The sequence below is a fragment of the Coffea eugenioides genome, unplaced genomic scaffold (assembly GCF_003713205.1).
Source record: "Coffea eugenioides isolate CCC68of unplaced genomic scaffold, Ceug_1.0 ScVebR1_176;HRSCAF=698, whole genome shotgun sequence".
NCBI lineage: Eukaryota > Viridiplantae > Streptophyta > Magnoliopsida > Gentianales > Rubiaceae > Coffea > Coffea eugenioides.
In genome coordinates, this window is record NW_020862196.1 from 74,841 (window position 1) to 95,483 (window position 20,643).

The 20,643-nt window shown below is 40.6% G+C and overlaps 1 protein-coding gene across 1 annotated transcript; it reads left to right on the forward strand.

The window, feature by feature from the left end:
- The first annotated feature begins 17,056 nt into the window (after window positions 1–17,056).
- Window positions 17,057–18,610, forward strand: LOC113755811 (nuclear intron maturase 1, mitochondrial-like). The gene has a single exon (XM_027299710.1). The coding sequence runs from the start codon at window positions 17,057–17,059 to the stop codon at window positions 18,608–18,610; it is 1,554 nt and encodes a 517-aa protein (XP_027155511.1).
- Window positions 18,611–20,643: the final 2,033 nt, after the last annotated feature.

Consider the following 20,643-nt stretch of genomic DNA (forward strand, 5'->3'; position numbering starts at 1 on the left):
GTCCAATTTGCAATACATACTTTGGGTAGAAAATATAGGAAAATAAGGGTTAAATCACGCAACTAGCCTTGGTTAGGTCGAAGGGGTGCCTTGGATTTTTATCCTTGCCTTCCCCTTCGTCAAATGTGACTCCCGAACCTTTTTCTTTGTTTTACGTGGACTAGGAGTCGTTTAAAAAGGGTTTTCTTACTTTTTTTCTTTAAAAAATTCATTTTTGGGTGACTTGGTACACCCTAACTCTATACCAAGTGGCGACTCCATTTTTCATATAAAAACCCTTTTTGAACTATTTTTCTTGGGTCAAATCGTCGCATTTTCAAAAGTCCCATTTAGACCCATTTTTGTTTTTATCAACAAAATTCATTTTTCCCAAATCAATAAAATTCAACAAAAAACAATTATTTTATTTTTTCCAAAAAAAAAGTGGGGCGCGACAGTTGGCGACTCCACTGGGGAATTCCTAAGTGGGTCCAAGCATTTGATTTAGCCATTCTTTTCCTTTTTTCTACCCTTTTTATGTATAGCATTTGGATATTAGGATTGCATTTTCCCTTTCTAGGACTTTTTGCCACGTACGCGCATATCAAACTACTCCCTCACTCACGTATGTATGATTGGATGATTGGATGTATGATTGTACTTGCTTTATCTCGCGCTTTGCATTTGCATTTTGGGGGGGGTGTGTGTCACCCTTAGAGCCACGCGTTGGTTCTTGATCCCTCCCCTCCAAACGAGCACTAGCATACGTGCATACGCTTTAGTTTTTTCACCCTTCATTTATTTTTCTTTTAGTGGCTTGTCACGCCACTCCACCCTATTAGGATTTTAGGCGACCCACTTGGACATGTGATCGTATCACGACGTGTGCGTAGCATGATCCGAGGGGTCACTCGATCTTCCGCTTTAAACTTTAGGTTGATGACCTATTAGTTTTTAGTCGAAGGTTGAGGATTCTTTTTAGATTCGCCCAGACGGGTAGCCGTAACACGACGTGTGCGTAGCAACGTCTGGGGAATCGCTCGAGCCACCGACAAGGAACCTTGGGAGTGATGACCTTTGGTTTCCAAGTCTGAAGGCTCGGGGACCTATGACCTATCGAGTCTAGATGCATTAGTGAGCCCAAACCTCATGCATCCATTTTAGAATTACCTAGGGTAGAGTCGACCTTACCTTATTAGGTACACCATTCACGAGGGGAGGGGTCCAACCCCTTTTTCCTTTTTATTGCTTTATTTTCTTGTGTTGATTTCGTTGCTACAATGTGTTATATGTATTTATCTGACTGAGCTAACTTTTCTTGGTTTTGTGCCCCATTGCATTCACAAACATTAGCAAATAAGAGGTCGGACATGATCCTCTTTTAGAACCTACCCTTATAGATAGGCTATTGCATGTTTAGAAATTTCGGTGTATTTCGTTCATAAATTAATAATGCCATACCATTTTAGGCCTACCCTGGCAGATAAAGGGTTCCTTAGGTCATGTCTCATTTCAAGTTGCATATCTTACTGCTTTTAATAAACTGGCATCACGCATTCACCCTAGGAAGGGAATGCCACGTAGGGAATCCCATTTTAGAAATAAACCACCCCATGTCTCGGATATATAATCCAATGAGACCTGCACGTTTACCTTTCTCGTACCATCCAAAGGGGTAGTGCACAAGGTAAGGTAAGGATCCGGTCCTTTTGAAGAGAATAAAGCAACTTTTGCACATTAGGATATGAGCGTCTAGGAATCACTTTTTGGCCATTTTTTATCAAAATTGGTAAAATTCCCTTGCGTAAAGGACGTTAATTGGAAGAAATTCACAAATAATTCCTTATCGTTGAGACAATTAATAAATTGAGGCCAAATCGTGATTTTAGAAGGCTCATAGACTATTTTTTTGAAACCACCAATGGCTGAACGATTCAGTCGATCCGTTTTGTCAATTAATTTTGAATGAACCATCATTTTACCAATTTACCCTTTTTAGGGTCATCCGGTCAATTTTTGAATAAATCAATTCATTTGACCAATTTACCCTTTTCAGGGTCATCCGGTCGATTTTTGAATAAATCATCAATTCATTTGACCAATTTACCCTTTTAGGGATTTGGCCGATTTTTAAAATAAATCATTAACTCCATTTCATCTCTTTGGCCAATTTACCCATTTTTAGGGCGAAATCAAGTTGATTTTGAAGAGATCATCAATTTCATTCAATTCAGTTGACCAAGTCTATCTATTTGATCAATTTTGAATAAATCGTCAATGTTATCCAGCTTACCTATTTTTAGGTAAATCGGTCGATTTTGAATAAATCACCAATTTTATCCATTTGACTCGCTTTTTCCCCTTTAGGGTTCATTGAATAAATTAATCGAGACATGGCAATCCCTTTCACAAATCATTTTATGTGTAGATCAAAGCAAGCAATCCGTTCCGACTTCGTCCTCATGTTTTAGGGCAAATGTCTCTTCTCACTCCAAGTGGCCAAATTTTTCAAATCATTCCTCACACGATCAGTCGATCGGATCCATCAGGTATTGTATAGTGCCTGCTCTGGAGGACTGCATTTTCATGCTAGGCCTACCCTTGGCACAAAAGGGTTCCCCCATAGGACATGCATCCGAATTTTCTGAATATCTACTAACTCTTGTTTTTTCTTTTCTTTTTCTTTGTTTTTATTGGAATAACTAAGCGAGGGTTAAATCTAAAGGCAATCTTTCAAAAATTCTCAGGTAATATTTAAATATAGCTTCTCGTCGAAGCCCCATCATAACGCGATCCCGCAGTAGAGCCCAGGGGAGTTGTGTAAACATGAGTTCACAACCGGAACAGTCAGATAGGTCTGCTACTACCGCTCAACCCGAGACTGCAAGTTCGGGGATTCAGTTGACTGAGATGCTTACCAAGTTTGGAGAGATGGCGTATGAGATGGCCGCCCAAAGGAAGTTGAATGATGAGCTAATTAGCAGCGGAGTTCAACCCGAACCTGTACCCGCCAGACAGCCTGAGCAAGAACCGTTTGTCCTACCTTCGGCCCATGCCACTGTTACTCCATCATTTCCTATTGCACCCGAAGAAACTTTCACCTATCCCACCACAAATTTGCCATACACTTACCCTCCTCATCCTTCATTTTCTCTTACTCACATGCGAGGTCCACAACCCCAAATCACTTCAAATATACTACCTGAGCCACATACCTTTTATTACCCTGCTGCTGAGCCATTCCTGCCGGACCATACTTTTCAAACCAAGCCAGAAATGGGGGAATCTTCCGCTCCCGTTGATATGAAGTTACTTAAGCGCCTTGATCGCTTTGATGAATTTATAAGGAAGAGTCAGGGGCTGAACAAACAAGGAGTGCTGGACTATGATGAGCTTTGCCTTTTCCCGAATGTGCAATTGCCTGAGGGGTTCAAAACTCCGAAGTTTAACAAGTACGATGGGACGGGTAATCCCAAGACACACCTCCGACTATTTGTTAACAAGTTGGGAAAGCCTGTAGACGACGAGAACCTGCCTCTAAGGTTGTTCCCGGAAAGTCTGGAGGGGGATGCCCTCGACTGGTACTCAAATTTGAAGCCCGAAGAAGTAAAAACCTGGATTGACTTGTCCAATGCTTTTGTAAGGCAATATGAGTATAACTGCGAGCTGGCTCCAACACGAAATACGTTGGAAGGAACAAAAAGAAAACCCTCCGAGGATCACAAGACTTATGCCAAGAGATGGAGGAAAATAGCTGCCAAAATCGAGCCACCAATGACTGAGGACGAAATCATACGCACTTTCATTAAGGCACACGATCCCCCGTATTTCGAAGAAATTTTCCGCATGACTGGATGTTCGTTCGCCGCCATTGTCAATAAACTTGAGGAGTACGATGACTTCGTGAAAGCTGGGAAGATTGTTAATGTCTCTGCCCTCAAATCCCAGTTGGATGCTTTGCAAGGTCAGGGGACTAGTGGGAAGAACCCGCAATTCCAAAAGAAAGAGGGGGAAACTGCCTTCATCTGGAATCAAAACCCTGTCCCAAGATCCAGACCTCGACAATACCCTACCTACTCAAACCCTTACCCCTACTACTCAAATCCTCATCCTGTTTACCACACCAATATCACTCATCCTCGACCTCGCTCAAATTATGCCAACCCGCCTACAACCCCTTTCCAAATATCTCAACCAAGCTTTCAACAAGCTCGTCCTCGGCCTCCTTACCACCAAAGATTTCCCCCACCAAATAGACCCATCTACAACTATCCCCGACCCACTGAAACCTACCATCAAAGTAGTACCCGAACTTTCACCAACCTAGGCAGGCCTTTAGACCAATTGTATGAGCAATTGAAGGCTGCCAACAAAATAGGCGTGATTCCCCCTCCAACTTACCTTCATGGCATGCCTGCTGGGTACAATCCACATGCTATTTGTGCCTATCATTCGGGAGTACCTGGCCACTCAACCGTCGATTGCAGGGCACTCAAGCACAAAGTCCAAGACATGATCGAGGCAGGGGAAATAATGCTAAGGAAAAGAGGTGAACAAGGGCCGAGCATAAGTACAAATCCTTTCCCTGAACACAAGGACACCTTCGAAGCATCCACCTCCAATGACGAAATTTGAAAAATCCTGAAGGAGCTTTGCACAATTTGGATGGCCGAGTATCTTCCCTCTCGAAGGGAATTTCGGTAAATCTAGGGGTTGTTATTTACTAAGGTTCACGAAAACCATTTTTTGCATATGTGAATAGCTTAATGAAAACATTTTTTGCAACTAAGTTTTTGTCTTGTTTCCGTTTTGATTAGTTTTTCCATCAAATGCATAATTTGTTTTTTTCTGTTTATTTGATTATTGTCCCGAATTTTTTTAATTCTTTTAGATGGCCAAAGATGGAATTATTTGACCATTTGAATATCACTGTTCTGGATTTCGATAATACCATTCATTCAAAAATTTCTTCGTGAAAAATTCCTTTGTTGAAAAGGGCAAAAATTCCTTTGTTGAAAAGGCCAAAAATCCCTTCGTTTGAAAAGGCCACAAATCCCTTCGTTTGAAAATGCCAAAAATCCCTTCGTTGAAAAATCCCTTCTTTGAGAAGGACAAAAACCTCTTCTTTGAGAGACCCCTTCATGAAAAATCCCTTCATTGAGAAAGTCTTCATTGAGGAAGCCTTCATTGAAAAATCTCTTCATTGAGAAAATCCCTTCTTTGCCAAGTTCGAAGCTGATTGATTAAAGCAGCGTCACCGACAATTGATTTTGATGGATGAAAAGCAGCTGAACGCCATGTGCCATGGCTAATGTTATCAAAGTGCGTGGCCTGTGTTCATAACAAAAAGGTCCGCCTCCGAGCCTTTAGAGAAAGAGGACAAAGAGTTAAAGCGAGATTTGCCAATGCAAGATGAAATCAAAGACGAATTTGGCCTAAACTGGTAAGGCCATTTGTCATTCAAAAAGGTGCTACCGAGTGGAGCACTTATCCTTGAAGAGATGGACGGACAAACAGTCTCTCAACCTATCAACTCAGACATGTGTAAGAAGTTTTATTTTTGATTATGCAAATTTCTTTTGGAAATCATGCAAGGGACGAGGCAAAGGTCAGGCTATCTTCCTTTCCAATCAAAACATTTCATCCCTAGTCATCCCTTTTGAGCTATCAGAACAATAATTTTCGTTTGGCAGCCCCTGAGGATTGCAAACCCTACACTGGGGCAAATTCATTTTGGAAAAAGAAAAGAGAAAAAGAGAAAAGAAAAATGATCAAGGCAAACCCCACACTGGGGCAAATTTATTTTTGAAAGAGAAAAAAAAAGAAAAGAGACGACAAGAAAACCCACACTAGGGCAAATTTAGCTTTGAGGAAAAATGTAAAAGTGAGGGAAATGCAATGAAAAATGCAAAGAGAGAGAATTCAATCAAACTGGGGCAAATTTCCCTCAGTTTCGTTCGAAATTGAAGATGATTTCAAAATGATGCAATCTCAGGTTATTTCACACCTTTCATCATACCTGCTTTCAGGCCTCAACCTTTCTTGAAACATCCCACCTGACCTCATTACAAAAGACAAAAGTCCTGACTTTCGTCCCTTGCTGTATTTCTATCAAGAAAATTTGCTAATCAACTGGCAAGTGATGTCCATAATGCCTTCGCTTAGGTTTATAAGAGAAGCGCATTTTACTGATGTCAGCAATCTTCAACTTACCTTCCTGAGTCGATCATGGTCAAGCTCTTCCATTTGCTGCCGTAGGTGAAAATCCGAGAGTGCACCTTAAAAAAAAAAAAAGGTGGGGGCAACCTTGGTAAAAACCCGAAAGGGCGCTAGGTAGGTTTCTTCAATGAGCAAACACGAGGAAGAACAGTTGATGACTTGGTTCATTTGGAATTTCTCTTCATAATACTTCTGCCAGTGTCGAATTGCAGAACAAAGATATTCAGGGACTCGAATATGACATCCGTTGGCCAAAACTGTGTCGTTTTGTAAAAATATTTCTTTAGCAAATTCATTCTTAGGAAGCTCATTTTTCCAAATTACTTGCATTCATGGCATTTTTTGTAGAATTTAAGCACAAGTGGTTATGTGTGCATTCTTGTGCATATTTATTCTTTCATGACATGTGAATTTTCTTGCATACTTCATTCTTTATCTTTGAATTTTGGTGAATAACAATCCCCGTGGTTTATTCGAAGCATACTTGGGTTCAGTCATCTCTTGAAAAGGGTTAAGGTTCAACAAAGTCAGTTACGCAGACTTCACAATATGGCAAAGCACATACCTGATCAGTTTGTAAATCAGAAAAGCCTTAGGGTGAAAAATCCAACTCAATCGACTGCCGCAGCAAAAGTTGATAAAGGCGTTGAAAGACTCATGTTTACACGATTCTCAAAGGAAAACGGGTCAAATGATGGTGGCAATTTCTTTCTTTCTTTTCTCTTTTGCAGAAAAACTGCATGCACAGATGAAAGTCATCACACCTCGCACTGGAATCGGTGTCGGAAAGAGTCCTCCGGTGAACAAAGGCAGATTGAAAATGTCGCAAGCAAATTTCATCAAAAAATGCAACAGCATGGCGATACAGAATCAACTCTGGACTCAAATAGCAAAAATTCATCATACTGGGGCAAATTAATTTTTTGTAAAGATTTTGAAAAGTCAAAAAGAAGCAAAAATCATCAATCAAAAACCAAAATCGAATCAAATTTCGTCACGGCAGGATCGGGTTTAATCCCACTGACCGATGATCAAAAACATTTTCGGGTCAGTCCCTCGATCAAAAGCATTTTCGGGTCAGTCCCTCGATCAAAAGCATTTTCGGGTGTCCCTCGATCAAAAGTTCATTCGGGTCGTCCTCGATCAAAAGCATTTTCGGGTCAGTCCTCGATCAAAAACATTTTCGGGTCAGTCCCTCGATCAAAATATTTTCGGGTCAGTCCCTCGATCAAAAGCTCATTCGGGTCAGTCCCTCGATCAAAAACATCATTCGGCAGCGATCAAAGCATTCTCGATCAAAAGCTCATTCGGGTCAGTCCCTCGATCAAAAACATTTTCGGGTCAGTCCTCGATCAAAAGCATTTTCGGGTCAGTCCCTCGATCAAAACATTTTCGGGTCAGTCCCTCGATCAAAACATTTTCGGGATCAAAAGCTCATTCGGGTCCTCGATCAAAACATCGATCAAAGCATTCGATAAAAACATTTTCGGGTCAGTCCCTCGATCAAAAGCATTTTCGGGTCAGTCCCTCGATCAAAAGCTCATTCGGGTCAGTCCCACGATTCAAAAGCTCATTCGGGTCAGTCCCGCGATTAAAGCTTGTTCGGGCCAGTCCCATGATTTGAATTTCCTTCTCTAGTCAGTCCCAATTTTAAATTTCTGCTCGGGTCAGTCCCGTTTTAATTTCCTGTTTGGGTCAATTCCATTTTAAAAAAAAAAATGTTAAAGAGGTCGATCCTCATTTCAGAAGCGTCCATTGCAGCCGAATAACGCAGGTAAGTATTTGGTGTCTACTTCTTTGTCTCAAGTTTTTTCAAAACTCAGACAAAGAGGGGCAAACTGTAGACACCAAATTTTGGTGTAATTTCATTTGCTGTTTATTTTTAATTTTTTCATTTTAGTTTTATTCGATTTTTAGTTTTAGTTTCTAGTTTTATTTTTATTTTTAAGCTGTTAGCATAGAATCTCTTGGAAAATGAATGAAAATGAGAAAGTGAAAAGAAAAGAGGAGAGAAAAGAAAAAAAAAGAAGAAAATTGCCCACAAAATATGTTTTATGTCTTCTAAATTCAATCTTTTGGCATTTTGTTTATTTTTGTTAAGTTATTTTAAAAAAAAAAGAAGAAAAAGAAAAAAAGAGAAAAACGATGAAAATGGGAAATGGAAAAGAAATGGAAATTGCACTTTATTGTTCTAGTTTATTTTTCATCAAATGTTAATTATTTTGTTTTGGTTATTTCTTTTTATTATTATCAATTTTGTTTGTTTCAAAAAAAAAAAAAAAAAAAAAAAAAAAAAAAAAAAAACATCTCCATTTCTGCCGGAGTGCCGACCAGCTCCACTCACAACACCTCAATATATACATTTCACCTCCCTCATCCGAGACAGAGTTTTTTCCATTTTCAGCAACCCCAACACTCCACAACATAATACCATTTCAATTCACCTCACTCCTTGTCTCGGTATCATCGACAGGAGCAAGAACGGAGCTGTTTAATTTCTTTTGCTCCTTTCTATCCGCAAACTAGAGTGAGAAAGGGAGAGCTTCACCTCGTGATCATCAACGAGAGAGAGAGAGAGTGAGCTGCACCTTGCAGCCGAGAGGAAAGAAAGAAAAATCGCGAGCTGAATCTTCTCTGGTCTGTCCGTGAGCTTGAGGGAAGAAAGGAGAGAGCAAGTGGAAATCGTGGGAGCTGCTGATCGTCACCACCTTCATCAGTCCCAGCCGCAACTATTGCAACCAGAACCAGCACTTCAAGCCTTGCGCGCGTGCCGAGAGGAAAAAAAAAATTCAGCTCTGCCGTGTGAGTGAGTTGCACTGTGAGGTAATTTCTGGGCCATTTTAGGTTGATCAAGAGGTAGATTGAGCCATCTAGGGGCATGCATGTATTGTTTGTGAAATCGGATGATGAAACCAAAGCATTAAAGAAATCTGATTTGGAAAAGAATTAAAGCTGTCGAAAGTTTGAAGCTGGAATTGCAGCTTGTTTCTGGAAATTTGCTGGAAAATGGTTGACTTTCACTTGGGTAGGTGCTTGACTAATTAAAATCAGAAGGTTAAGCTTTGCATGAAATTATCAGACCGGCTAAGCAAGAGAAATAAAATAAAAAGAAACCGAATCTGTTACATGCATGTTTCATCCGAGACTTGTTGGAAAATTCTGAAATTGTGGATGATAGTAGTTGCTGTCCGAACTTGATTTAAACCAGAGCTGATAGTAATTCCATTAATTAGTCATGCATGTTGAGTTTGAGTACTTAAATCACTGAATGAGCCGAGGAAATATGTGATTTAAGACTAACGAGCTGCTGGAATTTTTCTTTGGTAACCCAAGAGACTTGAGCTGGAAAATTTAGATGACTATAGTTGTTGTTTGCATATGATAGTGAACTGGAAATGCTAATCCGTTAACTAAGTGTTTACAGGTCAAATTTGAGTAAGTAATACTACGTTTTAGCCAAGAAAATATTGGATTTATGAACACTTAAGTTCTGGAAAATTTTGATGGCCGTGAGTTTGAGCAGGGAATTTCAGCTTTAGTTTGTTTGATGATCTGAGCTTAGTCTTGAACCAATTTGATAAATAGCCTTTTATTTGGTTTTTGCTATGGTGAAAGGGATAGAAAATCATGGCAGAAAATGGCAGCAAATGAAACATTTCAGAAGCTGAAGTTTCTTGCCATTGCACGCATGCTTTCCAGATTTTTTTTTATGATATTTGGCTGAGTTTTGCTTGTTTGGATTGGGATGTTTATGTGGTTAGTTCCTTAGCCTAAAACTGTGATGTTGGGAACGAAATGCAGCTGGTTTCTTTCTCAAATTAGTTGCGGAAGCCTGTGCATAAAAGCTGCTGCAATGAGCTCAAAGCTCTTGGCCCTGTTGCAGCAGTATGCGCAAATATCTTTTCATTTCCTTAGATGGCCGAAGCTTTAGCTTTGTTTCAAACGTTTGATTTGATTTGTAGCTTGACTGAAATGTCCTGTGCATGATTGGTAGTTTGGTGCCGAAGGTCATCAGTAATTTCTGGTTTTGATAAATTAGTTGGCATGATGAAACGACAAGTTTGGAAACAAAAAAATGCAGCAGTTTGGTTTGTTTTGTTGCAAAAGCTTTTCGCCTTCTTTTGTTATATGAGACCTGCATAAAGTACTCCAAGAATCCCATTTGTTGTCAAGTTGTATCCATGTTTGATTGGGAATAGATCAAAAAAGTTGCATGAATCTTGCTTGCCGAGAGTCGCTTGGGGTTGTGGTAGCTTTTGTTTTGCTTTGCTTGCATGAAAGTTTTCTAAAGTTTGCATGATCTCAGCTTCAGTTTGTATGATTGGAATGATGAATGTTGCTGTTGGTTTGGTTTTAAATTAAGACTTTGATGTTTGGCCAAAAAGGATCTTGTTCAAAAATGGTTTCTGAGGCTGAAACCTGCGACTAAGAACTGAAGTTGAAGAATTGCATGCGAATGGTTGCAGAAACAAATTTCCCACGTAGCTTGCATGAACATGCATGGAAATGTTCTCCAAATTTTGCACTTTAACCCCTTAATTTGGGTTTAGTGCCACTATGGCCCAATTAGTTGAATAATTTAATCAATTTTGTCATTTTAGAATCTTAATTGCTTTTGGTACCTTGATACGATTTTGGGTAAGACGTTTAGTGAGTTTTAGGATGCATTTTGAGGTTCAATAAGTTTTGATAGATTTTTAGCTTGGATTTGTGTTCTAATCACATTTTTGATAATTTTGATGTTTAACTGGAACAAATAGATTTCCATTCACTTTTGATGAATCTATATCATTTGATTTTAATAGGTCTCATCTTAAGCCATTAATTTTAGTATTTTTATTTTAGACCCTTTCATCAATTAATCTAATTAAGTCCTTGTTGCTTTAGTTTCTTGTATGTGGTTGGCTTGTCTATGTAAATACTTTAGTTGACTTAACTTAGTGTTTAACTTTCATTTTTCATATTTAATTTTTATTCCCTAATTTAAATGGTACCTTAACCCGTTTATTATTTTGGAGGGTAAATTAGTAATTTCATTTCATTAGGGCGTCAATTCAAGGGAGGTACACTCTATCCCTCATTTGCACTTTATTTGACCCAACGTGCTCCTACGTGTTATATGAATATGCATGTCTACTTGTTTTACTAGTTTTCTTTTAATTTCTTTTATTTATTTCATTTACTTTTGTTTTTTTATTTAAGTTATTCTTTTTGCTTTTTATTTAAGTTATTCTTTATGGGGTATGTGTACACCTCTTGGCTTGTAATAGATAGGGCTTGGAGGAGCATTTGATGAAGACCTCTTGAAGACATGTGCCTAGCTAGCAAATGTAATAGTTAAGGCTTTAATTGTCTTATGTGTCTTGCATGCTTAGTTACTACGTGTTAATTTGCTTTGTTAGGGCCTTGCATCTAGTCGAGCATGCTAAATGTTATGTGCTATGTGTTTATAAGTGTTTGGCATGTCTACTCGCTTTCCATAGCCTGAATGAATGTGATGAATGAATGTACGTTTCCACTGGTCCAACGCTAGTCGGAATTCATAGAATGGGCTAGTCCAACGCTAGGCCCTTAGGGATTTCCCCTCGTTAGTACATGTTTGCATGTTCACTACATTTCATGCATTTTTTAGTTTTTTTTATGGCATTTGGCATGTCCCTCTAACCTTTTCCCTTTCATTTTAGGCCTTTGCATTTCATGCTAGTTATAGGGTCCATTTGCCTGAGAAACCCCCTTGGGTAAGGGAAACGAGCGAGTGTGGCTACTCGATAGCCTTAGCACGCTAGTCTCGCCTTCTAATCAAAGGGAAAATCGAAGTCGAAAAGTTAGAAGTCAACCCCCGTACCCGACTTGTTGCATTCCCCTAGGGTCATACTTTCATTTTTATCACTTCCATACTCTTTTAATCACATTTTTCTTACATTTCTCAATCCATATTTTTCACTACATCTTTATCATTTATTTACTTTACTTCACAAATGAAATTCAAGTTTCACTTATATATGTACTATTCTATTTTCATTCATTTGCACACACAAGCACTTTGATTTTCATACAAATTCACACATGCACTTTCTTTACACATTCGCACACAAACACTTTATTTTTTACATTATTTCATACATGAATCTTTTCATACACTTGCACATTTGCACTTGAGTCACCATTTGCATCAATCGACCTCTATGAGGTTTCCCTTTATTGGCCGCCACAATTCATGTGGTTTGGGACCAAAAACCTCACGAGAGACATCATAGAATTTAGGATTGCATTTTTCATTCATTAGTCTTTGTCCAATTTGCAATACATACTTTGGGTAGAAAATATAGGAAAATAAGGGTTAAATCACGCAACTAGCCTTGGTTAGGTCGAAGGGGTGCCTTGGATTTTTATCCTTGCCTTCCCCTTCGTCAAATGTGACTCCCGAACCTTTTTCTTTGTTTTACGTGGACTAGGAGTCGTTTAAAAAGGGTTTTCTTACTTTTTTCTTTAAAAATTTCATTTTTTGGGTGACTTGGTACACCCTAACTCTATACCAAGTGGCGACTCCATTTTTCATATAAAAACCCTTTTTGAACTATTTTTCTTGGGTCAAATCGTCGCATTTTCAAAAGTCCCATTTAGACCCATTTTTGTTTTTATCAACAAAATTCATTTTTCCCAAATCAATAAAATTCAACAGAAAAACAATGATTTTATTTTTTCCAAAAAAAAAGTGGGGCGCGACATCTCAGGCATGTCATCCGCACTCCAGGCGAAGATCTCTACGTATTCTTCTAGAAGTGATTCTAGTGCCCTTCGGGTCAGCTTGCTCAGGCATGCGCTGACCTTGACCGCACGATTAGGTAGTTCCGGGTTGATCAGCAGTTCGACCAATCCCTCATCCGTCTCCTGCCTCTCCTTTTTCTCCACGGGCTCCTAAGGCTCTAAGTAGGCTTTTTGAGCCACCAGCTTTTCCTTGCCCTTGAGAGCTGCGATGTAACAGGCCCTAACTACCTCTGGATCTCCTAGCACTTCAGCTACTCCCGCAGGAGTGGGGAATTTCATACTGAGGTACAGGGTCGAGCAGGCAGCTCGGAGTGCGTTCAGGGTAGGCCGTCCCAGGATCATGTTATATGACGACGGTTCCTTCACCACTACGAAATTCACTGTGACAGTTCGGCATTTCGGCGGCACCCCTACTGTGACCATGAGAGTTATCGTTCCCTCAGGTCTTACCGGTGGTCCTGCGAAGCCAATCAAGGGAATTGGGACTGGGATCAGCTGTTTGTTCTCCAATTGCAGTTCTTTAAAGGTCTTGTAATACAGCACGTCGATGGCGCTCCCATTGTCGATGTACATCTTCTTCACCTTGTAATTGCATGTTATCACGTTTATCACGATAGCCTCGTGATTATTGGAGGCAAGTGGCACCGCGTCCTCAGGTCCGTAGATGATCTCTTCATACATCTTCAATCGTTTGTTCGGGCTCTCTCTACTGGGGAGGGGGCGATTGTTCCGCCGAGCTGCATGGCTATCCCCTTCGACATGACCTCCCACAATGGTATTGATCACCCCGGCTAGGTTATGTCCTTCTTGTTCGAGAGTTCGGTCTCGAGAACCGCGAGGTCGGTACGCTCGAGTAGTTCGGGCATTCCTGTTTGTACCCGCCTTGCCTCTGGTCTGTTCGTTCATCACGTATGAACTGTCCGAGGTGTTTTCGTTTGATCAGCTTCTCGATGTCTTTCTTCAGGTGGCGACAGTCCTCAGTATCGTGTCCTACGTCACGATGGTAAGCGCAATACAGGCCCTGATCACGCCTGCTCTTGTCACCGGCCAACGGTCGGGGAGGCCTAGAGAAACCTTCCTGTTCCATCACTGCGAGGACCCGGGCCCGGGGTGCTGTGAGGGAAGTCCAGGCCCTCTCTTTCTCGAAGAGCCAGTTCCGGGTCTAGCAGTCGAAGGTATTCCTCCTACCTTGCCCAGGTCTCATATCCGTTTGGTCGATGCTCTTCCTGCGCCTGTCGTCCCTCAGCCTTTCCTATGCACTCTTCAGGCGATTGGCTTCCTCTGCATTAGCCTTCTCATGAGCTCGGTCTAGCATCTCCTGAACTGACTTGGGAGGTTTCTTGACGAACTCGGTATATAGCTTCTGCTTGCGCAATCCATTAATGAAGGCCGCCATGACCACCTTATCGTCCCGGTCCCGAACCTGGAGAGACTCGTTATTAAATCGAACCATGTACTCGCGCAGCGATTCCTCGAGCCTCTGTTGAACTGTCATCAGGTGTGCGGTGCTTTTGGAAAAGGCTCACGACGAGACGAACTATGCTGTGAACAGTCACGCGAGTTGGCTGAAGGACCGAATTGACCTCGGAGGTAACCCTTGGAACCTGCCTTCCCCTCTAGGAACATGGGGAAAGTTTTACACCTAACGGCATCAGCGGCTGTTTGTAGGCGCATTTGCATCATAAACGCGAACAAATGGTCCTCCGGATCCGTGGTGGCATCGTAAGATTTCATGCTTTGTATTTTAAATTTCGCGGGCAATGGGTAGTTCTCAATGTTCGGCACGAAGAGAGAGGCGGTATACCTGTCCGCCTCCAGATCTAGCAATAGGTCCAGTTCTTCCTGTACCAGGTACTTATCTTTTCTTGGAGAGAACTCCCTCCACGGGAACCCCTAGTAGGGCTTAGGGTGCTCTGTTCGGGAGTTCCTATGGGAGGGCTCCAGAATCTCTATCTGTTCGCGTGTGAGCTCCTTCCGCACCCGCTTCGGTCAAGGATTAGGGCTTCCCGTTCTAGATTCCGACGGACCAGTTCTATCCGTCTTCCGTGCCTTGGGCCCTTGGCCACGATGGTTTTCGGATCGGTTTTTGAGGTAGTTCATAATTGCTTCGAAAGTAGGCAGATTCGCCGCCACCGTTTGCACCAGTTGTATGGGCGGGATCTGCGAGAGCTCAGTCCCCTCGTTCTCCGGAATTGGGTCTTGACGAGGGTGTTGAGGGTCACTTTGCTCATTCCCCTTCGACCCATCAGCGTTCCTCTGAGATCTAGTCCTCGGCATGTTTTCGCAAGAGAAAAATTTCGTTCCCACAGACGCCGCCAATTGATGCGACTACCGGAGCAAGACCCGAACTGTACCGCGCGAGCTAGGCGAACTGGGTAGGAACGGGCTGATGAAAGAGAGAGGGAGACGCGTACGAACTGACCTGCGAAGAGAGGTGAATGGCGGGGCTGGTTCCTCGGCGACGCTCCGACGGTCAAGTCAGCGAAAGCTTTTTTATCAGAATAACAATATAGAGCACTGTAGATAGCGTACCTTATCTTGCCCCATTATGTTGTATTTATAGAGTTCTGGGTAGTAGTTTCCTTATAGGACTATGAGTCCTGGTAGAGAGGGAGTATTTCTAGGGCTCCATCTGTTAGCTCCGACAAGTTCGGGCGCCGCGGCCCATCAGGCCCATCCAGTTAGGAGACGGCGCCCTTGCACGAACTGTCCTCATGTTTGCCTGAGCTGACCTGCCCGACTTGCCGGGTCCTCTTGCTCGAACTGACACGTGGGTGGGTCCCACTACACTCGCTATTCCTTGTTCGCGTATCGCCTCCAACAACCTTGAAGTTATATTAAGGTTTATTCCCCTTCTCCCACTCTGCCAATAGATTGAAGGGCTTTGCCCTAGAATTTGTCTTCTATTTTTCAACTAGAGAGTGGTTTCGACATAGAAATATGACATTTAGATGTCACTAATAGTTTTTGGAAGAGTGACACAAATCTAGTTCGCGTGGGCATCAATTGTCGTTAACCCAGGTAAATTTCATCCATTTTCTACTTTACTTAATATCACAGGGGAGTTACGTAGCTATTTTTGAAGCATAGTGGGGCTGCTTGCCTTTTTGCAAAACCACACTGTAGTTCACCCCTTTTAAATTGATTCCCGGCTACTTTGTGCTTGGATTTTTGCGGATTCAAGAATTTTGTCTACTTTTTGTGAAGTTTTAAGGTGGGAAGATTCTTGGTATCCTAGGTTGACAAATGGGTTTCATAGCATTTTTCTATTTTCCTTGCTTAATACTTTTGGGATGGAAATATATTGTCGTGAAAAGTCAAGTTTGATGTTAAATTGTCAAAATTGCAGTCAAAAATTGATCGTGAAACCTTTTCCTTGGTTGTCAGTTATATCATGGAGATGGGGAAGAAGAAGATGGTATTTAGGTGTAATAGTTAATGAGTACTTTAGGAATTGCAATAGAATTTTCTATTGACTTTACCGAAACTCAAACAATCAACGTTGTTGGATTAGCAGTAGGGGTGCATGTGTTATAAATTTCTCAAGCGAAAGGTCTTTTTGTAGTTTTGCTAAAATTGAGAGTTTGTTTGGTTATTTGGCTAAATCTCAAGCAAAATAAATGTAATTAACCCTATAACAAAATTAAAAACGACACTTCTATTACTTATTTATTTCTTTATTTCTTTAATTTCCCTACATTAAATGTTAGACTTGTAGATTTGGAAAACTCAAAATTCTTGATTTGTAAATAACATCAGTGCTATCAGTGCTATTAGTATTTAAAGGATGATTACTATTTATGATTAAGATACTAACACTTCAAAGATATCTAGCTAATTTAAAAAACACCAAAACATTTTTATAGAGTATTTGTGTTACGGTGTACAATTTTAATTCTATATGAATTCAAATTTTAGGTAATTTCTTAATTATTCAAACAAAGAATTTGGGATTTCAAATGAATTACGTATCAATTCTATGCCTTTCCCAAACAAAAAAAAATATCAATTATTTGAAATTCCAGTTCTACAAAATTTCTATTCCAATTCAATTCTAATTTTATAGAACAAACGCAGCCTTAGTATTTTCATGCGTATTCACCATATCCTCTTACTGAGAACAAAACTCAAACACCTCACCTACAAACACATAATCCCCCTTATCTGCTCGCTCTCTTACCTCAATCCTCAGCCTCAGGTGTCCCAGCAGCAGCAGCCTTCTTCTCTACGGCGACAACAAGATCCATACTCCCTCCTAAAAGAAGAACCGATTCAAGTCCTCTCAGACCTCTGGGTCAAAACGTTCTCCCAACGCCAACAACCAAAGCCCTTCACCAACCTCATTGGTTTCCTCTCAAAATTCGATCTCTGGGTCCTCGCTTACCGGAGAACTTGCGCCCACGTAAGCGGCACATTCCCACCTCGTAATACTCTTCACTTGGATGTTCTGTGCGACGTGTTGTCACTGAGAAACGCCGTGGTTCGTAACAAGTTTTCATGGAACTGCAAGACGCATCAGTTTATTCGTGGCCCCAATGAAAAACCCCTCACCAAGTTACTCTCAAGACGCCAACTGAACCCAATTTTGACGTCCAAGAATCCACCGTTTCAAGATCGTGTTGTGCAGGAGGTACTCTTCATGATTCTGGAACCCGTTTTTGATCCATGGTTTTCATCCAAATCACATGCTTTTAGGCCTGGGAGGAATGCGCATACGGTTATTAGGACTCTTAGGAGTAACTTTGCAGGATACTTGTGGTTTTTGAGGGGTGATTTAAGTCCAATTCTTGATGAGGTTGATGTGAATGTGGTAATGCGATGCATTGAAAATGCTGTGAAAGATAAGAAAGTTCTGAACTTGATAAAATCTGGGTTAAAAGGTGCTTTAAATAACGGTTTAACTGATGTTGAATGTGAAGGGAAAATGAAGAAGAGCAAGAGGAAAAAAGGGCGGACAAAGAAGAGAATCTTGAGTGAGAATGAGCCAAAGCCAGGCCTGTATTGGTTGAGAACGTTTTTCAATTTTGCTCCTGAGGAGGCTGCAAAGGTGCTGAACTATGGATATTGCGGGATACTTAGTCCTTTGATGGCTAATGTGTGTCTGAATGAGCTTGATCAAATGATGGAAGAGAAGATAATTGAGTTCTTTAAGCCCTGTGAACAAGATTCCATATGGAAGTACTCGATAGACGATGGCTATCATAACCCTTATTGGCCGGAGTTCGTTCCATCTGGTGGGAAGGAGAAGACGAGGAAGATGGATTACGTTAGATTTGGGGGTCATTTTCTGATTGGGATTCGGGGAACTAGAGATGAAGCAGTGGGAATTAGGAAGGATATAATTGAGTTTTGTGAAAACAATTTTGGCATAAGGCTAGACAATTCCAAATTTGAGATTGAGCATATTACTAGGGGAATTGATTTTTTGGATCACACACTGTGTCGTAGGATCATATATCCTACTCTTCGTTACACTGGGACAGGTGGAAAGATAGTCAGTGAGAAAGGTGTAGGAACTCTGCTTTCAGTCACAGCTAGTTTACAGCAGTGCATTCGTCAATTTAGAAGGCTCGAATTTGTGAAAGGTTGTAACGCCCCGAGGCAGAAGAAAAGGGAAAAATGGCTGGTGAATAGTATTTTGTGAGGAATCCGGCCAGAAGCCGTGCAAATTCCTTATATTTTTCTTAAAATTCCCTTTTCTTTGATAAATACCACTTTATAATGGCCCTACTACTCAATCACCCCACAATAAGTGCCAATGAACCTAGAAAATAGGGTTTCACACTTCGGTTTCAAGATTTGAGCAAATTAGGGTTTTCACGATTTTTCCGCCGGATGAATTTTCGGGACGGAGCAAGGATCAAATTTGGTGATTAAAAGTGAATTTTAAGTGAAAAATAATATGTGAGTAGTAGCAATGATATAAGGTTAGTGAATGGGAAGCAAAAACCCTAGTACGTGAGTTTTTAAGAAAAACGGCGCGAACCGGCGGGTCCCGCGCACTACCGATTGAACGCACCACTTGATCACCATTTTTCTTACCAGACTAGCTTATTGACTTGTGAGCAAAATATCTTCTTAAATTGCAGCAGCTTTGACCGAAATTTGTGGCTCAAATGCAAGGAAGGAAAGAGAAAATTTTTGTGGTTAAGGTTAAGCCAAGTGTTGGCCAAACTTGTGGTTAGAATTAATTCTTACCTTTCTACCTTCTTATAAGACAAACTTAGCTTAATTATTTTCTGCATCTTGGCCGAGTAAGAAGAGAGAAAAAATGGAGAGCAAGAGTTCACCATTTTCTTCTTGATTTGCTTCAACCCAAGTAACAAATCCAATTCTAAACCGATTAAAGTATTAAGTGTGAGTTGGGAAGCTTGAGGAACCAAGAAATATCAAAGGGGGTGAAGGATCACTCTATCAAGCCTTGCTTTTGAGGTACCAACATTTGATCATGATCTTTGTTGCTTTGAATCTTGCTTTAAGATGTGTTTTAGCTTAAGTTTTGGCTAGATTTCATGATTATGCAAGTGGGTGTGATGAATTTGGAAGTTTTCCCCTTTTATATGATAAACTAGGGCTTGAGGAATTTCTGCCCAATTTGTTGTATGATGCTTGTATGTTGGAATTAAGGTTGTATAAGGTGTTTTGGTAGTGATTAGAACAAGAAAATTGAGAAAGTTCCATTGATTACAAAAAATTCAAGAATCTGGAAAATTTTCCCCAACATTCTGTCCGAATTTGTAACCCTATGTTATAGGCCGAATTGGCCTTAGGTAAAAGAATTAAAGTTGTAGAGAATGGTATTTTATAGGTGCCTACAAACTTTCAGCTCAATCGGAGCAACGTAGGTCATGAAAAGTCCAAAATACCCTTACTGGTTTAAGTTTTTCCCCAGCAGTCCGTGTGATCAGTTTGTCCATTTTATCACGTTTTTTGACTAGGATCCGTACTGATTTAGTTTTTTTCTAAAACATGAAACTTGTAGAATTCTGACTTAGCTTTCAAATTCCTCTAAGAACACCAGAATTGGACTTTTGTAGCCTGAGATATGTCCATTACAGTGTAATGCCGTTAAACAGCCGACAAAGTGGATTTTGGTTCTGTAATTTGAGGATTTGACTAAGTTACATTAGAAAATGGACTAAGTGACCTTCATGAACATTGTAGCCCTGAGTCTTAGCTTCGAAAAGGCATAGGTTGCGCCTCAATCCGATAAGCGTAGCCTCGGATATGTTATTTCCGCATCCATACGTCAAATCTGTCTTTTGCTAAATTGAATTTCTGCACTTGCTATTATTGTGAATCTTGATCTTATGATATTGTGAGCCTATGGAACGGCTCTTGACATGAATTGCTGATATATGTGATGTTGAGTTTTGGTTGAGGAAAAATAATGAAGCCTAAATGGCTGGAAAATTAGGTAAACACAAAGGGCATTCTGCCCGAATTTTTACTCGAGAACTAGAAAACTATATTTGCAACTTGAGTGAAGGTTAAGTGATTACCACTTGAACTAGCGAGAACTTTTGCTACTTTGTTATCGATGGTTATACGTTAAAAACCTAAACGAACTTGTACTCTTGAGGAAAGGATATAATGGCCAATGTAAACTTGTATTTCCTTGTACTTTCAACTCAAGTATTGTTTCCAAGTATATATGCTACAAAAACCTTATGATTT

Coding starts and splice junctions, on each gene's coding strand:
- LOC113755811 (XM_027299710.1), top strand. CDS start 17,057: ATGCGTATTCACCATATCCTCTTACTGAGAACAAAACTCAAACACCTC.